This window comes from Emydura macquarii, unplaced genomic scaffold, assembly GCF_026122565.2.
Source record: "Emydura macquarii macquarii isolate MOO-44397 ecotype Brisbane River unplaced genomic scaffold, CSIRO-AGI_Emac_v2 contig_2297, whole genome shotgun sequence".
NCBI lineage: Eukaryota > Metazoa > Chordata > Testudines > Chelidae > Emydura > Emydura macquarii.
In genome coordinates, this window is record NW_027132434.1 from 1334140 (window position 1) to 1352973 (window position 18834).

The 18834-nt window shown below is 39.0% G+C and overlaps 1 protein-coding gene across 2 annotated transcripts in view; it reads right to left on the bottom strand.

Annotated features, from left to right (window-relative positions):
* ZNF292 (zinc finger protein 292) overlaps window positions 1-18834 on the bottom strand; it is a 70615-nt gene that overhangs the window by 8530 nt on the left and 43251 nt on the right. For both annotated transcript variants that reach the window (XM_067560719.1, XM_067560718.1), the window contains exons 5-7: window positions 14545-14747; window positions 6368-6504; window positions 3835-3976 (exon numbers count right to left, since the gene is read on the bottom strand). In XM_067560719.1, coding sequence (XP_067416820.1) covers window positions 3835-3976; window positions 6368-6504; window positions 14545-14747 — 482 coding nt within the window. The remainder of the gene's footprint in view (window positions 1-3834; window positions 3977-6367; window positions 6505-14544; window positions 14748-18834) is intronic.

The following is an 18834-nucleotide window of genomic DNA, read 5'->3' on the forward strand; positions in this document are numbered from 1 at the left end:
AGAAGGATATGGTTTATTCAAGGACAGGCAGGATAAAAAGGGAGAAAATATTGCCTTATACATCAAGAATATATACACTTGTTGGGAAATACAGAAGCAGGTGAGAGGTTGATCAGCTGAAAGTCTCTAGGTAAAGATAAAATGGGCAAAAATTAAGGGCGACATCATGGTAGGGGTCTACTATAAACCACCAAATCAGGAAGAGGAGGTGGATGAGGCATTTCTAGAATAAACAGAAATATCCAAAGCACAAGACTGAGTAGAAATGGGAGATTTTAACTATTCAAACAACTGTTGGAAAAGTAATATAGCAAAACACAACATTTCCAATAAGTTCTTGCAATGTACTGGGACAACTTTTTGTTTCAGAAAGTGGAGAAAGTAACACCACAGCCATTTTAGACTTGATTCTGACCAAGAGGGAGAAATTGGTTGTGAAGGTAGAAGAAAATCTGGATGAAAACAATCATGGTTCTAAGGAAAGGAAGGCGTGAGAGAAGCAGAATAAGAACAATGACAAAAAAATCAGACTTTAACAAACTCAGAGAACTGGTACGTAAGGTCCCATAGGAAGAAAATCTAATGGAAAAAGGAGTTCACGAGAGCTGCATGTTTCTCCAGGAGACAATATTAAAGGCACAACTTCAAACTATCTTGACGCGAAGGAAAAATAGTAAGAGGCCAGCATGGCTCTTTAATGATGGGTAAATCAAAAAGGAAACCTACAAAAAGTGGAAACATGAACGAATTGCTAAGGAGAGGTACAAAAGAAAAGAACAAGCATGGGACAAAATCAGAAAGGTGAAGGCCCAAAATGAGTTACACCTAGCAAGGGACATAAAAGGCAATAAGAAGAGATTCTTTAAATACATTAGGAGGAAAAGAAAGATGAAAGAAAGAGTAGGTCTTCTACTTAGCAAGGAAGGAGAGCTAATAACTGATGACATCAAGGCTAAGGTGTTTAACACCTATTTTCTTTAGTCTTCACTGAAAAGGTTAATGGTGTTCAAATGCTCAGCACAATTAATACTAGTAACAAGGGAAAAGGAATGCAAGCCAAAAGAGGGAAAGAACAAGTTACAGAATGTTTAGATAAGTTAGATGTATTCAAGTTGTCAGGGCCTGATGAAATTCATCCTAGGGTACATAAGGAACTAGCTGAAGCAATCTGAACCATTAGCAATTATCTTTGAGAACATGGGCGAGGTCCCAGAAGACTAGAAAAGGGCAAACGTATCTTTAAAAAGGGAACAAAGAGGACCTGGGAAATTATAAACCAGTCAACCTAACTTCAAAACCTCGACAGATACTGGAACAAATTATTAAACAATCAATTTGTAATAAGATCAAGGATAATAGGGCCATAAGGAATAGCCAGCATGGATTTGGCAAGAACAAATCATGCCAACCAACCTAATTTCCTTCCTTGACAGGGTTACAGCTTGATGGATAGGCAGGAAGCAGTAGATGTGATATATCTTGATTTTAGTAAGGTGTTTGACATAGTCCCACATGATAGTCTTATAAGCTAACGAGGGTAATGCAGTTTGGATGAAATTACTATAAGGTGGGTGCACATCTGGTTGAAAGACCATACTCAAAGAGTAGTTAACAATGGTTCACTGTCAAACTGGAAGGGGATATATAGCAGGGTCCCGCAGGAGTCAGTCCTGGGTCCGGTACTATTTCATATTTACATTAATAACTTGAATAATGGAGTGGAAATTTGCAGATGACACCAGCATGGGAGGGCTTGTTAGCACTTTGGACTACAGGATTAGAATTCAAAACAAACTTGACAAATTGAAGAACTGGTCTGAATTCAACAAGAAGAAATTCAATAAAGACAAGCACAAAGTACTTCGCTTAAGAAGGAAAAATCCAGTGCAGAACTACAAAATGGGGAATATACGGTTATACCTCTGAAAAGGATCTGGAGATTATGGAAGATCATAAATTGGGTCTGAGTGAACAATATGATGCACTTGCATAAAAGGCTAATATCATTCTAGGGTGTATTAACAGAAGTGTTATATGTAAGACACAAAAGGTAATTATCCTGCTCTACTCGGCTCTGTTAAAGCCTCAGCTGGAATAGTGTGTCCAATTCTGCCAAATTTTAGGAAAGATGTGAATAAATTGGAGGGAGTCCAGAGGAGAGCAACAAAAATGATAAAAGGTTTAGAAAATCTGACCTATAATGAAAGGTTAAAAAAACTGGGCATGTTTAGTTTTGAGAAAAGAAGACTGAGGGTGGACCTGATAACTGACTTCAAATATGTTAAGGGCTATTAGAAAAAGGATGGTGATCAATTGTTCTCCATATCCACTGAAGTTAGATTAGATATTAGAAAAACTTGATAACTACAAGAGAAGCTGGGTTCTGGAACAGGCTTCCTAGGGAGGTTGTAGAATCCCCATCATTGGAGGTTTTTAAGAGTAGGCTGCACAAACACCTGGCAGGGATGGTTTAGGTTTACTTATTCCTGCCTCAGCACAGTGGGCTGGACTAGATGATTTTTCAAGGTCTCTTCCAGCTCTACATTTTTTATAATTCTGTTATATTTATATTCACTTTAAGGTTCCTCTACAACCACCAAAGAATTGTAAAGAGGCTTTAGTGTAAATGAGAAGAAAGGCTATAGTATTTATGAATGTACAGTCCTACTCCTAGGTCTTAAATTTTTACTCTCAGGTGGAATGATTCATAGCTCATTTAGTGAAGACTTCCTGTTTTTAGGAAAATCATCAGGTGTACAATACAGATGGCTCAAGGTATGGATCACAACTCTTCATGCAACCAGCTGTTTCTACACAATTCAAATCTAAGAAGTACATCAACCTTGAATGAAGGAAGTAGTAGGGGACAAGTGAGTATATTCCTACAGGATATAACTCTCTGAGAACTCCACTAACTGAAAACAACCTGTTTTTACTCTTAAAATTATCTATGGATCTACAGCCTATAGAACAAACAACTCAAGGGAGGACAAGACTTAAAGCGATTAACATAAAATAATACAAGCATGATGTAGGGGAGACTTGGAACAATGAGTGACTCTATATATAAGATTAGATCAGATACATGGATTGAGTTTAGGATACAGAATCAGTTCTAAATCCATAAAAAGCAAAATACTTCAGAGTTAAGCCATAACTTAACTCCTCAAAGCAAAATTATATCCATAATGGATATACTGCGTTGTGTTTTGCCTTTTACAGCTTATTTAAATGTTAATAGAGAGCCTCAAATTTCCCCCTCAAAACTTTTCCTTCCCTATTTTATTTTCATTAATATTTGAAGTATCAAGAATATCAGGTCCTCACATTCCTCTCTTCAATGAAGTAACAGCTATTTAGCACATAGGAATAATGTTACAGGAGACTGTATCCACAGCAATATTTCCTGCAAAATCCTGTCTCCCAGCTGCCGAGTTGTAACATCTGTTCCCCCTCATGTCTACACTCAAAAGTTATAATAGTAATAAATTAACTAAATCAGTTTAGTTACTGCAACAACCTGGTGTGGATATTCTTAAGTCAATTTAAGAGTGTCTCCCATTGATTCATCTTAAGTCAATTCCTTACCAACTTAAGCTAAATGGATATGAAGAATTCAAACTGATTTAAGTCTACCAAAAGGGGAATGCAGTGACGTAATTGCATCAATTTATACAATTTATTTACTTAAATCAGTACAACTTGCATGTGTAGGCAAGGCCTTGGGCTTGAAGGTTTAAAGTACTTGCTATCTGGCATCCAGAAAATTTTTATGTCCTGATCTGATGTTCCATTCAAAGGGCCATGAAAATACACCTTCTAGAGTATCCTTACCTCTGAATTAATTACTTTAATCAGGAAGAATATATGATAAACCGTCTTAGTTAACACCGAAAGTTGACGACACCTCTCTAGATACACTTGTACAGAAGGCTCTACCCTTTGCTGCAGTTTGCTCCAGAAGAGAGTCAATTCCCTGGAAATAGAGTTTTAAAAAACAGAATAAAATATAAATAGCAGCAATAATATAAGAACTATATTTGATCACATGAATTTGCAGTTCTTTTAAAAAATATCAAGGATGAAAACAGGTTTTATGGTGCCTCTGGAAAAAAAACTAACTTAATTTAAACTTTCTTTTATAGACGACCATGGTTCATCTGTTCTGGTATGTATTAACAGGAGTGTCAGATGGAAGACATGGGAAGTAATTGTTCTGTTCTACTGGACACTGGTGAGGCCTCAGCAGGAATACTGCGTCTAGTTTGGGGTGCCACACTTTAAGAAAGATATTGACAAACTGGAGAGAGTCCAGAGAACAACCAAAATGAAAAAAGGTTCAGAAAACCTGAACTATGAGGAAAGGTTAAAAAACAGCATATGTTTATTCTTGAGAAAAGATGACTTAGGGGGAACCTGATAACAGTCTTTAAATATGTTAAGGGCTGTTATAACGAGATGGGTGATCAATTGTTCTCCATATCCACTGAAGGTTCAGTGAAGTTCAGCACCAATGTGGACACAAGAACTAATGGATATAAACTGGCTATCAAGAAGTTTAGACTTGAAATTAGACAAAGGTTTCTAACCATTAAAGGAATGAAATTCTGGAACAGCCTTCCAAAGGGAGCAGTGACGGCAAAAAACCTAGCTGGCTTCAAGACTGAACTTGGTAAGTTTATGGAGGGGATCGTATAATGAGACAGCCTAATTTGGCAATGATCTTTGACTACTAGTGATAAATATGCCCAATGGCCTGTGATGGGATATTAGATAGGGTGTGTTCTGAGTTACTACAGATAATTCTTTCCAGGTATCTGGCTGGTGAGTCTTGCCCACATGCTCAGGGTTTAGCCGATTGCTATTTTTGGGGTCGGGAAGGAATTTTCCCTCAGGGCAGATTAGCATGGGCCCTGGGGTTTTTCGCCTTCCTCTGTGGCAAAGGGCATGGGTCACTTGCTGGTGGATTCTTTGTACCTTGAAGTCTTTAAACCATTATTTGAGGACTTCAATAGCTCAGTCATAGGTTAGGGGTCTATTGCAGGAGTGGGTGGGTGAGGTCCTGTGGCCTGCACTGTGCAGGAGGTCAGACTAGATGATCATAATGATCCCTTCTGATCTTAAAGTCTATGAGTCTGTGAGGTAGGACAAGAAGTAATGGGCCTAATCTGCAGTAAGGGAGATTTCGGTTAAATATTAGGAAAATTTTTCTAACTATAAGGGTTGTTCAGTTGTGGCTTAGGCTTCCAAGGGAAGCTGTGATATCCCCATCATTGGAGGTGCTTAAGAACAGGTTAGACAAACACCTGTCAGAGAGTCTTGGGTATATCTAATCCTGCCTCAGCATGGGTGGATAAGATGATCTCTTGCAGTCCCTTCCAGCCTTACACATCTATGATTTTATGTTAACACATTTATGTTATGTTAACATATAGACTTTATGTACACATTATTTCTTTATTATTATTATATTTATGAAAGCTAGCATTATAGATTGTCATGTTTATGCTTTTATTCCTGTAAAAATATGGAGGCCATACTGCTTCCTCATAACAAAATAAAGTAGAAAACACCAAATCTGCAGGTGTAAATAGCAGAGTGTTTTAGGTAATCAGTGGAATGATGTACAAAGATTGGCCCTAAGCCTATAACAGGATCCATTACTGCAAAGCCCTGCGCTCTTCGATATCCCATTATTTTCAAATGATACTTTACATAGGCACAGGAGTCAGCACTAGCAAATTCCGGTGCAGGACTGGGAACAAACCAGCAAATTACTAATTTTACTAGACTGCAGTTAAAGTTCCAGCAGGCAAGCTGCTTCCCAACGAGACTTGTCAGTTGTCCTGAATGCCCAGTGAAAGTTTGTTCTAACTACCAAATGTTGCTACCTAGAGTGTTGTTTCAATGCCACTGTGGAGATCTCCCCTTGCTGGAAGGTTTTCACATGAAATGACTACTGTATTTTTGAATACAGGCAGAGAGAAGTAGGTGATTTATAGGAAAAGTGCTCTTCTAAACAACAGAACTGTAGTCTAAAATAGAGACCATTTTCATTACAATGTTGACCACCTGCCCAACAGATGTAAAATTATTTGTTTCCACAACGTAATACAGTTAATTTATTGTCAAGTAAAGTGAATCAGTGCTCACGTCATCTGTTGATGCCTGATCCACAATAAGGCCTTTGAAACAAAGATATGTAAGGGGTAATGATGTTAATTATTGTTGGTTATTTCAAAAGCATTCATTTTATAATAAGCTTTTGCTGTTTTTTCAAAAAGGGATGACAGGGCCTACTCCTTCTAATAGTGTTAAATGATCCTGTTTTACTTATAAAAACAAACAAAAAGATATTCTAACTCACCAAGCACAGTACATCTCTCCTTGCTGTAATTGACGAGATAAAAATGCTGCACATAAAATTAGAGCACTTTTTTCATCTCCATCAGACTCTAAGTTACAGATCATTTCTAGGGCATCTTTGCAATCTACTGCTGCGATCTGCAGAGGAAAAAAACGAGACCACTGAAGACTGATCAGATGATTTTGTTTTCAGGCATACAGTAATATAGTGCTCTATGGGAAGGCAGGAATTTAGTGAACATTTTCAAACTTCTTATTTTGTAATTAATTACTTAAAGCAATTGATGAACCTCTAGATAGAACAAACATGTCAAATGCTGGACCTGCCACAAGTAAAAGGAAAGTTCTATCTGTAAAATGGATATAAGCATGTATCTCAAAAATGTTGTAAGGCTTAAAGTTTTACAAGTCTATAGTACCATTCAGCCAAGGATCTTAAAGTCCATTATTCATATTATATATAAAACTACACATATACTAATAGTAATCTCTCTCTCTCTCATATATCAGTATAATGAGTTGTTTTAATAAAAGTTATATTATAGCCTGATTTTTATACAAAAGGATTTATTTATTATTAACTCAGATTCCCCATCCAACTCAATTTATTAAAGTCAATGATGTTATTGCTGCTTTAATAGAATCATCTGATAATGAAGGGATGTGAAGGTTAATATAGGAGTATCACAGTATCTTTCACAAAATCAAAGATAAAAGGGACAAAAAAAAAAAAGCTGTTTACTAAAGGTAGAACAACTGAATGTTTTCCTAGCAGATTTGTTGTATTCTTTTTGATATTTTTATTATTTAAAGCTGTGGGTTATAGACTAGCAGTGTTTGTCTCCTATATTTTGATGGGAAACTCAGTCAGCCAGCTGTTCTGTAGGTGGTGTTCATCATTAGGCCAAAGGACCTATTGCTCAGTTAATGCCTAAACCAACCCCCTAGCAAACTTTAGGAATAATTTGTCATAATAACATTAATTGTGTAACTTTTATTAAGAGTGGAAAATTTAATTTAGTGAGTGGATAGTTTAGCTGCTTAATGTTTAGCATAATATCCTGTTTATCAGAACAAGTGTTCTAAATGTAAGACGCGCTAACTGCATTTGTATGGAAAATTTGGATGCTGCAATATATGCTTGGAAATCTGCAGCATGTACCAGACATGTCATGTGGGGAAAAAATACATTATTAAAGTTGTGAAGTCAAGCTCTCAAAAGTTAGGAAATGCTAGGATTAAGATTCTTCTGTGGTTATGATCCACTACTACTTAAATCTAAACAGAATAACATCCAAACTAAGATGTGTAAGAAACATGAGGTCCACTGTTGTTTAAACTACTGAGATAACAAATATTTAAGAGAACAATTCAATCATCAAATGTTAATTGTCCAAACAATGCTGCTGGAAATTTCCTGTAAGAAATTATCAGAAAATCCACACAAAGCACTATAACATAAAACAAAACAAAACAAAAAAAAGACCAATCCAAAGATAGCAGGCAGTTTAGCACTTTGCTTAACAAGAAAATAGGAATTTAATTTAGCAGCATTAGTATCTAATGCCTTATCTATTTAAAACTACAGTCTTGCTGAGTAAAACAGCCCCTAAAATATAATTATTTTTAGAACTCTCAGTTGCTGACTGTTTGAATGATAATCTCCCAAATTATTATTTTTTGAAATCCATCTTTTCAATAGTTCAGTTTCTTTTAAGATCTCAGAGAGGATAGATGAAAAGGTTCTTATGGACCAAATGTCATGTCTGAAATACCTAGATCCACTCAAATCACAGGTTTGAATCCTTCGTCTTTCTGAGGCAGACAAATAGAACACCATGAAGTTCCTTTGCTTAGGTCTTGTAGATGAGAATTAAGAATCCCACAGAATTTGTAACTGAATTGGGGTTTGTGTCATTGGCCAATACTTCCCATTTCCCCTGCTGCAATATCCTACTGTGCACCGGTTTTCTCTTTGGCTTCAGAAGTTCACCACTCAGGTAAATCTCCCTAATACTAAAGTGGTCATAGGGATATGTTTGTTCTATCAGATATATCTGGTTTAAAAGGACTGAATGAATCAAATATACTGAATAGCACTATATTTGATCCTATCATTAGATTATATCCTAATCTAATAGGGCAGTGGATTTCAACCTGTGGTCCGCAGATTCCTGGGAGTCAGCAGACTAAGTCTCAGGGGTCCGTGAAAGGTGACTATGAAAATAAAGTTTTGGATTCCAGAAAAGGCATTCTGTTTTTCTAATCAATCAAAAGTATGTGAATACCCCCACCTACAGGTCAAAACCCAGAAGTGTTGTCATTACCACAGAAGCCCACAGTTTAGCACCCTTTCTCACACTGCATCAAATGCCGTGCTGAGCACATACAACATTTATAGCTGAAATCTGCTGAGTCAGTTTTCAGTTTAAGATTTCAGTGGCAGGGGTCCGTGGACCACAGGTTGAATTTCCAAAGGGGTCTGCACCTCCATTTGAAATTTTGAGAGGTCTGCATATGAAAAAATGTTGAAAACCACTGTAATAGTGCAATATAATCCCCTCCAATCTTGTACTTTTTCTCTCGCCAATGAGACAATATTGCCTGTACTATCTCCTCAGATTTTTTTCCTTACTTACCAGATTTTGATATACAATCCCCTTAGATTTTGGTCCTTTTCTCTCTCTTTATAGTTTACTATTTGCAAAATATTGCTTGTTTCCCTAAATACCAACTATTACTATAAAAATCCTCAGAATTTGTCTTCTTCCTATTTAATTAGTCAAATTATGTAAACCTTCTCAGATTTTCCTCACTTTCTCTCTTATTTATCAAATACTGCTATAAAATTCTCATCAGGATTTGCTCATTTTTCCACTCTAATTATTGAAGACTATAACACACTTCCTCAGTTTTGAGGAGAACTGTTACGCTGAGTCATTAACTTACTAAGGGTAGAAAATATCAGGTAGAAAGTCTCTTTAATCTAGCTGAGAAAGACATAACAAGAACCAATGGGTGGAAACTGAAGCTAGACAAATTCTAATTAGAAATAAGTCACACCTTTGTAACAGTGAGGGTGATTTTACATCTATTAATGTAATCAAATCAAGACTGGATGCCTTTCTGGAAGATATGCTTTAGCCAAACACAATTTATGGGGTTCAATATATGGGTAATGATGAAATTATCTGATTAGTGTTATAAAAGAGGTCAGACTAGATGATTTAATGATTCTTTATGGCCTTAAAATCTAAGAATCCCTCACACAAGAGCCACCTCCCTCTGCAAATGTCATGCCTGTGTTCCAAAGCATAGGGGCACTAGAGGTTTTCAAAGAAAAGGCTGCCAGAATTTTTAATCATACACAGAACAAAAATATTTTTTTCTAGCTTCCTTCCTGGAAATGGCTGAAATTTTGGCTAACATTTTCCAAAAAAAGTCAGCCTGAGACAGACACCAGGATCTGATAACAAGATGTGTCAGACAACCTTAATAATAGGCAGTGCAACCAGCCATGCCTACAATAAAGGACAGGTCACTGAAAGAACTTTGGATAAACATGTAAATAACCCAGTGTTAAATTTGGAATAAGGTTTTAAAGGAACATGACTGTTAAATGTCTGTCTGACACATGTCTACAGTAACTAAGTCATAATATAAATTGTTTCTCTGAAGGTTTCCAACTAATTATTCTAATTATAATGCAGTTTGCATGAATTTTTAAAGGTTTTGTGTTTTTTTGTTTTAAAGTGAATTTAAAACCAATAGTATTTTAAGATTAAGATTCTTCTGTGGTTATGATCCACTACTACTTAAATCTGAACCGAATACCATCCAGACTAAGATTGAAACAGAAGACTAACATGACATATAATCAAAGTTAATTGAAAAGGGGATAGGTTTATTTCTAATCCTTTTACTGTAATCTTTGTATGTACTAGGTAAAACTGTTCCACAAATGACTTTATTTGTTCAATCAAGTAAATTAAAGCCAAGTGAAAAGACTGTTACTAACCGTCTGTAACTGTTGTACTTCGAGATGTGTTCCAATTAGGTGGGTGCATGCCTTGTGCACGGTAGCTGGAAGGTTTTTCCCCCAGTAGTACCTATAGGATGACTCTGGAGCCCCCTGGAGTTGAACATCCATCGCGCTCCAGATAAGGGCCTGCCAACCCTCTGCCTCCTCAGTTCCTTCTTGTCAGGATACTCCGACAGAGATGTAGGCAAGTGGGTTTGGAAGGACATGAGCAACGCATCTCGAAGAACAACAGTTACAGAAGGTTAGTAACCGTCTTTTTTTCTTCGAGTGCTTGATCATGTTGCTTCCAAATAGGTGACTCGCAAGCATTCCCCTACGTGGTGGGGTCGGTAGTGGTGGCTGCTGACCATGAATCTGAGGAATCTCTTGTGTGTTGGGATGATTGACACATGGAAATACGCATCCTTGAGGTCGAGGGTGGCATACCAATCTCCTGGATCCAGGGAGGAAATGATTGACGCCAGGCAGACCATACGAAACCTCAGCTTCCTTATGGACCTGTTGAGGTTCCTTAGGTCCAGGATCAGCCTGAGATCATCCTTGGCTTTCAGAATTAGGAAATACCATGAATAAAACCCCCTTTCCCTTAACTCCACAGGAACCTCTTCCACCGCTACCATCTCCAGGAGCTGGTGAACTTCTTGAATTAGAACTTGCTCGTGAAAGGGGTCTCTGAAGAGGGATGGGGAATCCGGGGGTGGGGGTGGGGCATAAAGGTTGGAGGGAGTTGAACTGGATAGAGTATCCCAGTTCTGCTGTACGTAGAACCCACTTGTCTGAAGTAATCTGGGCCCATGCATGGTAGAAGTGGGATAAGTGGTTTGAAAATAACGGGTGGCAGATCCGAGTGTTGTATTGTTATGCCATCCTAGAGCGCACCCGCAAAAGTTGTTTTAGGTCTGAGGGCTGCTTTGCGGGACCCTCATTTCGGCCAGATGAGGACTGATAGGGCTTTCTTCTGTTGTTGTTGTTTCTGCCCCTCCTACGATTAAAATCCTGCCTCTGATGGGGCTGATAAAACCAGGGAAGAGGCTGTGGTCTAAAATGTCTTCTCTGGGGTGACGGCGTGCACAGTCCCATGGACTTAAGAGTAGCCCTATAGTCCTTTAAACTGCAATTTCACATTGGTCTGGTTGGATAACAGTGATTGGCCCTCAAAGCATAGGTCTTGCACGGTCTGTTGGATCTCCTAGGGGAGGCCCGATGCTTGTAACCAAGAGCTGCGATGCATAGATGCCCCTTAGGCCATAGTCTGGACAGCTGAATCCACTGCATCTAAAGACCCTTGCAATGATGCTTTTGCCATCGTCTTGCCCTCCTCCATGAGGGTTACAATCTTTTTCTTAGAGTCAGCAGGGATAGACTTCGCAAAGTTTTGGATAGACCCCCAGGTGTTACAGGAGTATCTGCTTAGGACAGCATGTTGATTCACCATCCGGAGCTGTAGGCCACCGCTGGAGTACACTTTCCTATCGAATAGGTTCATTTTCTTGGCCTCCTTGGCTTTAGGTGTAGGACCTTTGCTCCCCTGCCTTTCCCTCTCATTCACAGCCATGACGACCAGGGAGCCTTGGGGAGAGGAGGGGGGGAGAGACAGACATACAGATACTCGTAAACCTTAGATGGGAGCAAGTATTTGCGATCGACCCTTTTTGCGGCTGGGGGAATTGAGGCTGGGGTTTGCCACACTGACTTCATATTTTTGTCAATAGTTTTTAATCAATGGCAAGGCCACCCTCGACAGCCCGATGGGGATAATATGTCAGTCATTGAGTCCATTACCCCCTCAGAAACCTCCTCAACCTGGATCCCCAGGTTCTGTGCAACACGGCAGAGAAGGTCCTGATGCACCCTATTGTCCTCAATTGCTGGCACTGGAATGGCACCTGCACTGCCTTGTCTGGTGAGGAGGATGGCGATTCCCTTAATGAGCCAGTCTCTTGTCCCTCAGTGCCCAGATGATCCCATGGTACTGAGTGATCCGTCTCCTCCATGGTGCCAGCTGTGTTGGACTCAGTACCAGCATAGGTGCCTCCATAATCTGTGCCATGTCCAGGATTGAAGTCTTGCTCGGTACCAGTGTCAGCACTGGATTGAGAGATGGTCTCCGATCTAGTCTGATAGAACCTGCTCCCCAATACTAAAGACAAGGACCAACCGGATAGGGGCCTCTGTACTTGGTGGAAAGCCCATGGGGTCCAGAAGGGCCATTGGGACGGGTTTTGCCATTGAGGGAGCCACAGCACCACAAAAGGCTGAGGCATCTCTTGGCCTTGGTGCCGACTCCTGTCCTGGTGCCAACTTTTCTGTGAGGTGAAGGATTCTGCCTTGGACTCCGATCCGAAATCACTTCCCAGAGACCATGGCGGCGCAGTGCCCCCTCAGTGTCCAGTGCAGGTGTGACTGGCTATCAGGACATCAAAGCGGGCTTCCCCTTGGAAGGTACCGACTCGCACGGCATCGGTGCTACTGCCTTTGGTGGTCTTCCCCAGGACTGCGGTTGCTGCGGCACCATGCTCTGGATGAGCTCCCTGATCGCTCCAAATGTCTCTGGGGTGGAGGGTGACTGAATGTCCTCCACCTCCTCATCCAGCTCCCTGGAGGAGGGAGTAGTTGGCGCCGGACTTGAAGCACCCCTCTGGGGCCGGAGTCGACAATGCTGCAGGTCTAGAGGTAGTGTACAAGTGGCCTGGGGCAGGTCTCACTGCACTATCTCCCTTATGCCCCAACGGTTTCGGTGTGGGCGAATCACCCCCATGTGTATTTGACTTCCTGTGTCTCTTCCTGGGGACAGGCGAATAGGAGCGGTGCCGAGCACTTGCGATTCTTGGTGCCGGTGACTCTTTATGGTGCCGAGGATCTCTAGTACTTGAGTGCTTCCTCGGCACAGGGTCACGGATAAAGGCTGGAGCGCTTCTAACTGATGCCGATGCACTGGGTGCCTGCTCCAATGGGCTAGGAGATGGTTGAAGGGCTGTCTCCATAACGAACTTCAACTTCTGGCTTCTGTCCTTCTGGGTGCGAGGTCAGAATCCCCTGCAGATTTTGCACTGGTCTTTCTGGTACGCCTCCCCGAGACATTTAAGACATGTGGGTCACTCCTTGGCATGGGCTTCTTGCACTCCTCGCATGGTTTGAATCCAGGGGACCGAGGCATGCCCCAGCCTCTGGATGAACAGACTGATCCCTTAAAGGATCTGCCTAAACTACCTACCTAACTATTAACTGTTCTTAACTGCTTACTATTAACACTAATTTAACTATTTACAGGTATGAAGTAATTGAAGCACTAGGAGAAAAGAACTCTTTCTGAGCAAGAGGCGATGAATTCCAGCTGACTGTCACAGGCCGTAAGAAGGAACTGAGGCGGAGGGGTGGCAAGGCCTTATAGGGAGAGCTATGGACGCGCAATTCCAGGGGGCTCCATAGCAGACCTTCCGGCAACCATGCACGAGGCGCAGACACATCTAATTGGAATCAACATGAGCAAGCACTCAAAAAAGAACACGATTACTAAAATACATATACTCATAACTGCAGAACAATTACCAAAAACTGGCCAGCAGGATGGAAAATACAGGTTTAAAAATTAAGTAACTGCAGGAATTCTAATTAGTAAATAAAGTGTATATTCTTGTCAGACATTACAAAATGAACAGGGCTTCTTTATTATCATAATTTATAAATAATAAACAGAGGGGCCTAATTGAGATGGAAACCCCACTGTACTAAGCAGTATACAATAACACAAGAAACAGTCTTTTCTGTGCAGAGCTTATAATCAAAACAGACAAGAAAAAGGATGGGAGAAAGGGAGTATTATTTTCCCCATTTTACAGATGGGAACTGAGGTACAGAGAGTTCAAGTATCTTAAGCCTTTGGCAGAGTTTGGAACTAAATCTGTATGTTAGCCTTACAACTATACTTTATTAAAAACAATAAAGCTCTTTCCAATCACAGTTTTAAAGAGAGACTTAAAATGAAAAATTTTTGGACAAAAATCAAATTATACACTACATTTTATATACTGCTTTTAAGCAAGGGATTTTTTTCTATAGGAAAACCAACCTCATCATGAATATTGCTGTTCCTAGAGAAAAAAAAATATCACAAGCTAAAAGTAATATTTACTCACCTCCTCCATTAGCTTTTCATTTGGTGATCCTGAACAAAGACAGACCAGGTACGTTTGCTTAAAATTGCCTTTGGTGCTGATTTCTGGATGATCAGAGCACAGCTTTGCCAGGGCAGTTGCTTGAGTTAATTGCTTTGCTTTCATTAGATGCTTAATACGCATATCCAGCAGAATGGGGCCTTCAAACACTAAAAATTCATTCACTTAAAGAAAAACAAGACAAAACGTTACATATAAATATTTCATGAAGTGTTATGCAGTTAACAGATGGAATTTGATCATATTCATATGTAACATTTATACAGAGTAAAAGGGCACAAAAGACTGGGAGCATTAGAAAAATGTTTTTTCTAATACCTGGCTTTTCTACTGTTCATTTAACCTGTCACTGATCTCACTACATTTCAGGCAGGAAAACTAAAATGTTCTCAAAGAAGTTAAAGAACTTCTCAAAATGAATAAACTGAAATGTATTTGGAACTAAAAGCTTGTATTTTCCATTAGCATTTCTGCAACCAATAATATGCTTAGTCATGTTGCTAAGATACCCTTTAATGACTTGTTCAAAGAAAAGAAATTGTTGGTTGAGGGTTCATAGTAAAGGATTAGTCTAGACTACCTATTTACTACCTATCTCTAATTTTTAATCACTCAACTTTATTTCCAAAATGAGATGCTTACAATAAAATATGAAGTTGACAGTTTGGAAACCATAGCATTAATCATATGCATATGCTTCTTAAACAAACAAAATTATATTTCCCCCAGTCTTGGAATTTTTTGGTGCAAATATTCTTGGCAATAGTAAATTTTCAGAATACCAAATTTCAGACACAGATGCAGTTCTTTAGGCATTCAGTTTTAGTTTACAGGCACACGTACTCCAGCAAGTTATTTAACAACAGGAAGGGCTCAAGCTTGACAAGCCAGTTTCACAGGAATAGTCTTGACAGCTACCTGCTGTTCTAAAATTCTGGAATATTATCCAAATCTTCTGGGATTACAGAGAAAGATAAAGGGAAATTGGGAAGGTGGGTAGAAGGTGTGAGTAGGAGAGAAAAGGGGCGGGGAAGAGATGGAGTGTGAAAGAGTAATGTAATAGGGGATCTAAAAGTGGGGAATGTACTTTATCTGCAAATTTTACTACCTCCTTACTCATCCTAGTTTCTAGATCATTAATAAATATAATAAACAACACAGGACCTAGTATGGAATCTTGAGGGATCACACGGTTAACCTTTTGTCACAATGAAAACTGACCATTTAACCCTACTCTTTGCTTTGTCTCCCCTACCCAGTTTCCAATCCATGGCAATAATTTGACTCTGACTCCATGGTCACTTCACTTCTTTAGTAACCTCTTGTGAGGGCCCTTGTCAAAGGCCTTTTGGAAGTCTAAATTATGTCAACCAATTTTCCTTTACTCACTACTTTCCTTTGCAGAAACCTTGCTGTTTAGACCCTCCCATATCACAATTTTCCATGTGTTTTGTTATTCTCTTTTTAATTATAATTTCAACCCATTTGCCATGTTGATCTGTGACTAGGACTCCTAGGCACTAATACAAACAAACAAACAAACAAAAAAGAAAGGCTTACTGGTCTACCATTCCTTGGATCACCGCTGAGACCCTTCATTAAACATAGGTACAATATTTGCTACCCTTCAATTCACAGTCTACAATACAAAACTTGTCCACATAAAGGAGTTGTACCAATTTAACTAAATTAGTTTCTAAACTAATTTAATTAAATAGGTGCAATTTTTTCATTTAAGGATGAAGCTATTTTTATTTTATGTAGAATCAAAACAAAGTGCACTGACTCATGTCTTGTAGATGATAACATGGAATTAAGTATGTATTATACATCTGAAGATTTATGTTAAATCTTATAGTGGGACATTTCCTTTTTAAAATTGAAGAATTGCTCCTTCAATGTCCATTTTTCAAGTACCTCATCAAAAACATTGATGTTCTTCCCAACCCACAAATGACCCAGTGACTAATTATATTTGTTAGTTTTTATCCTTGCTTTCCACCCACAGGTCCCCAATAATCCTTTAAACTGCAGTGTTTACTGTTTCAGCTACTCTGCCTTTCATAAACATTGGAACATATTCTCTTATCTCTGAAATATGATATAAGATGACCTTGGACTATAAACTAAACTTCTAACTCATGAGTCTTCCCTCTAATCCATATGATATTAAAATTCCTACATTTAATATTTTAATGCCAAGTTTTTGGCCTTGCTCTTCCACTTACAAGGCCCCAATAATCCTTTAAACTGCAGTGTTTACTGTTTTAGCTAGTCTGCCATGCATAAATATTGGAACATTTTCTGTTATCTCTGAAATAAGATATAGGAAGATCTCGGACTTAAGACTACACTTCTAATTCATGAGTTTTCACTCTCCTCAAGTAATGTTAATATTACTAGAGTTAAAATTTTAATGCTATGTTTTATTTTGCATTTCTAAATACAGTAATTTCATTTAAATTTTGCTTGTTCTGTGATCAAGATCTGAACCAATATTAATTAGTATATTCCGAGACAGAACTCATTAAAGATGGAGTTAAAGGTCAGAGTATAAGACAGTAATTTATGGGGAGAAAAATCTTAAAAGAGCACAGTAGTTATCAAAAACCCAACCATCACTTTCTAGTAAATTCAGATGTTAAAATAAGAAATATAGGAATGCACAGAAGTTATTAGCTATGGTACTGTAATAACCTTAATTCTGCCTCAGGACCAATGCCTTAAGAAAAGTTAGAAAATCTTGAACCCACAATTTCAGTACAAACAGGTTTGTCTCCTGGGCCACAAAAACTAGAATGACTTACCAGAATGACACATAGCTTACCAATATTTTGATTTACTGAAAAATCATATTAAGTATAATTACTCTCCACTTTAAGATTCCCAAACTACCAAAGTCTGAAGAAGACCTGACGAGGAGTTCTGTATAAGCTTGAAAGCTTGTCTCTTTCGCCAATAGAAGTTGCTCCAATTAAAGACATTACTCACCCACCTCGTCTAATATCTTGCAACCAACATGGCTACAACAACGCCGCACACGAAGTCTAGCGTACTAAATCCAGATCATGAAATTATAACATTTACATGGGAGGTAAAGGGAAGTGAGCAGAAGCAATGGGTCTGATGTGGACTATACCAAGGTCATTGGGACTGAGGGACCAGTGAATTCTGTGGGGTGCTTGGAGCAAGGGAAACCTGTGGAACCTTACAGAATTTAGGATTCTGCATAGTCCCTTATTCAGCAGACTTCCAAAGTCAGCTTGTCATTGCTCCCGCAAAGCTCCATACTTTGATTCCTGCTGATATCAGTTCATTGGACCTAATGCAAATGGTAATAAATCAGCAAGAGCCAAAGTGAACTTTTACTAGGGTCCACAGCAGTCTCTGTGGATTTAAAAAAACTGCCACAATGCAAATCTTGGATTAGTAACAGAAATCAAGGTATTAAACCAGTGAGAGCGAATGAAGCTGGTGAAGTATGACTCAGATGACTTGGAGAAGCCATCTGGGAAGGCCAAACGGCTGCAGGATTCAACAATGTCCAAGATGAGGCCTGTAGGCTTGAGAATTCTGCAAGCACTCGAGTAGGGGTGAAGAAGCAGATTTCCACTGGGCTATGGAAGCCTCTGCTGTAGCAACAGTTTGTGCTCAACTAACTATGCTGCAATCTGGTGAAGCACTGGGCTGGAGGCTGTCACCTCCCCACTGTTCATTTGTAATATATGATAGAACAGCTGAAGCACCAAAGTACTGTAGTTTCCTTTAAACAAGGTAATTCTGTAGCGTTGCTCACAGAAATAATGGATTCAATATTCATTCTTTTTCCTCAATCCCTGTAACTTCTCCTTCCTGACATCAAAGTAATGCCACTGCCATGGAGAAAAATGTTGACACATACAGCCCCTCTATGCCATGTGTAAGAGAAAATTCCCTTTGCTTTTGACTTCAAGAGAAGCTAACACTGATATCTGAGGGGACTGAACACTGCACTGACAAAGATCTCCTTTAGTGGAAGAAGAGCAATCTAAAAGCAAGTATCTCAGTTAGCAGCTACCATCTTGCTGCTGGTAGCTAAGGGAGTGAGGAGATAAGTGAATAATTCATAATCATAAGTAATTTATTTAGCTAATTTAGCATTTTACTGCTTCCTGAGTATGGGGCAAGCTAATATCACATCCGTTATTAAACTATTGAATATAATTTTTTGCATTCTTAGCTCTGTGGACTGATCAGAAGCAATTTCTTCAT